Source organism: Eimeria tenella, genomic scaffold (genome assembly GCF_000499545.2).
Source record: "Eimeria tenella Houghton genomic scaffold, Eth_scaff4368, whole genome shotgun sequence".
NCBI classification, from domain to species: domain Eukaryota; phylum Apicomplexa; class Conoidasida; order Eucoccidiorida; family Eimeriidae; genus Eimeria; species Eimeria tenella.
Window position 1 is genome coordinate 1 of NW_013545291.1, and position 4,108 is coordinate 4,108.

The 4,108-nt window shown below is 53.5% G+C and overlaps 1 protein-coding gene across 1 annotated transcript; it reads left to right on the forward strand.

The window, feature by feature from the left end:
• Positions 1 to 236: 236 nt before the first annotated feature.
• Positions 237 to 3,329, forward strand: ETH_00042865 (uncharacterized protein; the record flags this gene model as incomplete). The annotated part of the gene is made up of 10 exons (XM_013380050.1): positions 237 to 312; positions 495 to 545; positions 747 to 813; positions 1,064 to 1,169; positions 1,378 to 1,476; positions 1,663 to 2,125; positions 2,319 to 2,420; positions 2,623 to 2,706; positions 2,890 to 2,998; positions 3,241 to 3,329. Coding segments are annotated over 10 exons (1,246 nt in total), but the record flags the coding sequence as incomplete, so codon positions are not given.
• Between the last annotated feature and the right edge of the window lie 779 nt (positions 3,330 to 4,108).

A 4,108-nucleotide genomic window follows, 5' to 3' on the forward strand; every position in this document is an offset into this window, starting at 1 on the left:
ACCCCCGCCACTGCCATTGCGTAGGGTTTAGGGTTTAGGGTTTAGGGTTTAGGGTTTGGGGTTTAGTGTTTGGGGTTTAGGGTTTAGGGTCTAGGGTTTGTGCTGCGGGTTAAGCCTTTTGTAACCCGCTGGACTTGCTGATTACCGAGCACAGGGCTTGGGCTTGGGGTTTAGCGCTTTAGCTTTTGGGGTTTAGGGTTTAGGGTTTAGGGTTTAGGGTTTAGGTGTGTACACAGGGCTGCGCTGCAGCTGCTGAGTGAGGCTGCTTTGGTAAGAACTGGAGGGGAGCTGACAGCAGCAGCTGCAAAGGAGGTGACGCAAACCCTAAACCCTAAACCCTAAACCCTTAACCATAGCAGCCTTTGCCTCATACCACGGCACAATTGATCGCTGGACCTAAGCGCGTCGTTTGAATACAAACCTTTATTTAGGGTTTAGGGTTTAGGGTTTTCGGGCTACGGTTTAGGGTTTAGGGTTTAGGGTTTGTTCTGCAGTGGCTGGAGTGTCTGTACGCCACCTTGGAGTTTGCGGAACAGTCCACAGGGGCAAGCCTCTAAACCCTAAACCCTAAACCCCAAACCCTAAACCCTAAACCCTAAACCCCATGTGCTTGCATGCACCACTTGTTGCCTGAGGCGTAACAAGCAGTCGCTTGTGACCAAGGCCTAGGGAATAGGACCTCGGGTTTAAGCTTTAGGGTTTAGGGTTTAGGGTTTAGGGTTTAGGGTTTAGGGTTTGTGGCGCAGCGCCCGGGGACGCTGCTGCTGCGGTGCCCAGAAGCGCTGCTTGAGGGAGAGCCGCTGCGGCTTGGAGGTTCGGGTTTTTTTGAAGCTCTTATTGAGGCTGCAACAGCAGTGAGCTAGGGTTTAGGGTTTAGGGTTTAGGGTTTAGGGTTTGGGGCGGCGTTTGGGTGCTAAGTTGAGAGCGCGTTAGTCTTAGGAGGCGCTGCTGTGCCCGCACAGGGCGCTTCCCTGCCAAACCCTAAACCCTAAACCCTAAACCCTAAACCCTTTTTTTGGGACTCAGGAAAGACGCCGAGTGGGCACAGTCTTGGCTGTTGCAGACAGCGTAACTGCTGTTAGGGTTTGGGGTGTACATACACCTCAAGGCGCAAACCCTAGCAGGGTTCAGGTGCTCGAACTCGATGAGCTCAGCAAGGCAGACGCCAGGTTAGGGTTTAGGGTTTAGGGTTTAGGGTTTCGGGTTTAGGGTATAGGGTTTAGGGTTTGGAGTCACTATCGGGGCCTTTCCTGCATGTTCCTGTCTCGCATTTTGGGGTTTCGGGCCCAAGCTTCAGGGTTTAGGGTTTGGGGCCAAGGGCTCAGGGGCTAGGGTTTAGGGTTTAGGGTTTAGGGTTTAGGGTTTGGGGTGTTTTAGGGTTTTGTTTGAGCCGCTGCTCTGCGCTGACTCGACTGTCGCTGAGGCCTCCTACTTAGCGGTTGGAGGCCACCCCAGGCTGCTGCGGCTGATCTTCGAGTGAGGGTTTAGGGTTTAGGGTTTAGGGTTTAGGGTTTGGGAGTCGGGATTTTGGGGGTCAAGCCTGAGGGTTTAGGGCTCGGGGCCTAGGGTTTAGACACTGCTGAAAGTCCCTGCCTGCACCAGACGCTTCCTGCCAGCGCCAGATTAGGGTTTAGGGTTTAGGGTTTAGGGTTTGTGGTGCAGCGACCTACATAAAGCAACTGCAGAGCTGCTGCAGCAGCTCTCTCGCCCAAACCCTAAACCCTCGGAGGCCCCCGCAGCAGCAGCTCGAGACTTTGACGACGACAAACCCTTTTCGGGGGATAATAAACCCTTTTCAAAAAACACTAAACCCTCTTCGGGGGCCCCTCAGGGGCCCCCCCTGGACTTTTCAATTCTAAAAAGAAATGCTTTTTTCCAAGGAGAGCTCCTGCGTGCTGCTGCCACTCCATTTAGGCCAAACCCCTTAATGGGGGGCCCCCAGGGTACCCTGGGGGCTCCCCTGGGGGGCCCCCCGGGGGCCCCCTGGGGGCCCCCCCTGGGGGGCCCCCCGGGGGGCCCCCACGAACAAGGGGGGCCCCCTGCAGATGTTATTAATAAGTTTTCGGAAGTGCATCGCATGCAGCAGCAGAGGCTGAGGGTTATGTCGGAGACGCTTCTAGTTGAGGTAAGATCTGGGGTTTAGGGTTTAGGGTTTGCGGTTTAGGGTTTAGGGTTTGAGGAGCAGAGCCAAGGACACTAGGCTCAGGTTTATTCTTACGCGCTGCTTTTAAGAATTAAGGTCTCGGTGCGCCAGTAGCAGTTCTTGCTGCGAGGGGTTTAGGGTTTAGGGTTTAGGGTTTAGGGTTTGCGTGTGTCAGGAGTTTCGTCGGTTTGAGTTAATGGTCCTTCAGTTTCTGAATTTTCCTCTTTTAAGGAAACTGCGGGAAGTCAGCAAAAACGAAGTCCATTTCCTTGTTGTTGTGAGCTAGGGTTTAGGGTTTAGGGTTTAGGGATGCAGGGAAATCCTGCTTGACAAAAAATCCGGCTGAGCGTTAAATTAATGAAAATTATGGGACTAAGGGTGTTTCAAGACCAAGTGATGAGCGCCTAGGGTTTAGGGTTTAGGTTTTAGGGTTTGGCGTTTAGGGTTCAGGGTTTAGGGTTTTGGATTTGTGTTTTTAGGTGTGCGAGACGATCCGCGAATTTCTCAGAAGGCCATATCTCTTATGCGGAGATTTGGCGAAAATAAACAACACCATTATTCTGGTGAGGGTTTAGGGTTTAGGGTTTAGGGTTTGGGGGGACACACCTGCGACAGAGGCAAAGAAGCGAACAGAGTCTCCCGAAGAGAGGGCGGCAGCCACGAACGGCGCGAGGGTTTAGGGTTTACGGTTTAGGGTTTAGGGTTTAAGGTTTAGGGTTTAGGGTTTAGGGTTTGTGGGCCTTTAGGGTTTACTAGACGCCAACTTAATTCGCGCTCGCTTTAACCCTCAGCGGCTGGAGGCCTCTGGGGCCTTTACGAAGAATTTGCTGCAGTCCTTTTGCAACCAGAAATACGGTAGGGTTTAGGGTTTAGGGTTTAGGGTTTGGGGTTTAGGGTTTGCCGCAAACCCTCGTCACTTGCGTAAGAGGCTGAGGGCTTCTGCCGCCCTGGATTTCTTGTCGCAGCCACCCCTAAACCCTAAACCCTATATCCTAAACCCTTGCATGCGTTTGCAGCAGCAGCGGGGAGCTGGCGCGGGGACTGCAGCCAAGGGTTTAGGGTTTAGGGTTAAGGGTTTAGGGTTTGTGTCTGCGCAGATGCTCTTAGCACGAAGGAAAAAGCAGAGTATTCCCTCAACTTCCTCCTCAACCAGAAGTCCATTAAGGAGGCACTCGACTCCCTCTAAACCCTAAACCCTAAACCCTAGACTCTAAACCCTATACCCTAGACGCTAAACCCTAAACCCTAAACCCTCGAGCTGAAGGCCAGCCAAGCTCTTTCCGTGCAAAGACTGCACGGGAGATGCAACAGTCTAAACCGTAGCCTCGAAGCCTTTGGCCGCAAACCCTAAACCCTAAACCCTAAACCCTAGATGGCAGTCAGGTGGCCTCCGCTTTGGACCCTCAGTGCCCTCTGGCTAGCTGTTACTGGCTCTAGCTAGCCGTGGCTAGCTGCAGCTGCAGCTAGCTAGCTAGCTGGCTAGCTAGCTAGCTAGCTAGCTAGCCCAGGTCATAGGATTCTGCGCTAGCTGTGGCTAGCTGCAGCTGTAGATTGCTAGCTAGCTAGCTAGCTAGCCAGCTAGCTAGCTAGCCCAGGCTGTTAGGGCGGGGCTGTAGAGCTGGCTGTGGCTAGCCATAGCTAGCTGCTGCGAGATGCAGCTGTGCAGCTAGCTAGCTAGCTAGCTAGCTAGCTAGCCAAGGCCAGAGAGCACTCTGCTGCGTCTCGCTGTGGCTAGCTGTGGCTAGCTACAGCTAGCTGTGGGCAGCACAAGCAAAGAAACAGGCAACAGCAGGAAGACCCCAAGTTTGAGGCCTAGGGTTTAGGGTTTAGAGTTTAGGGTTTAGGGTTTAGGCCGCGTAGCCGCCATTATCCCCACGCGGCGCTGGGGTTTAGGGTTTAGGGTTTAGGGTTTAGGCTGCGTAGCTGGCCCAAACCCTAAACCCTCCTCAACTGGCCGGGGCGAGC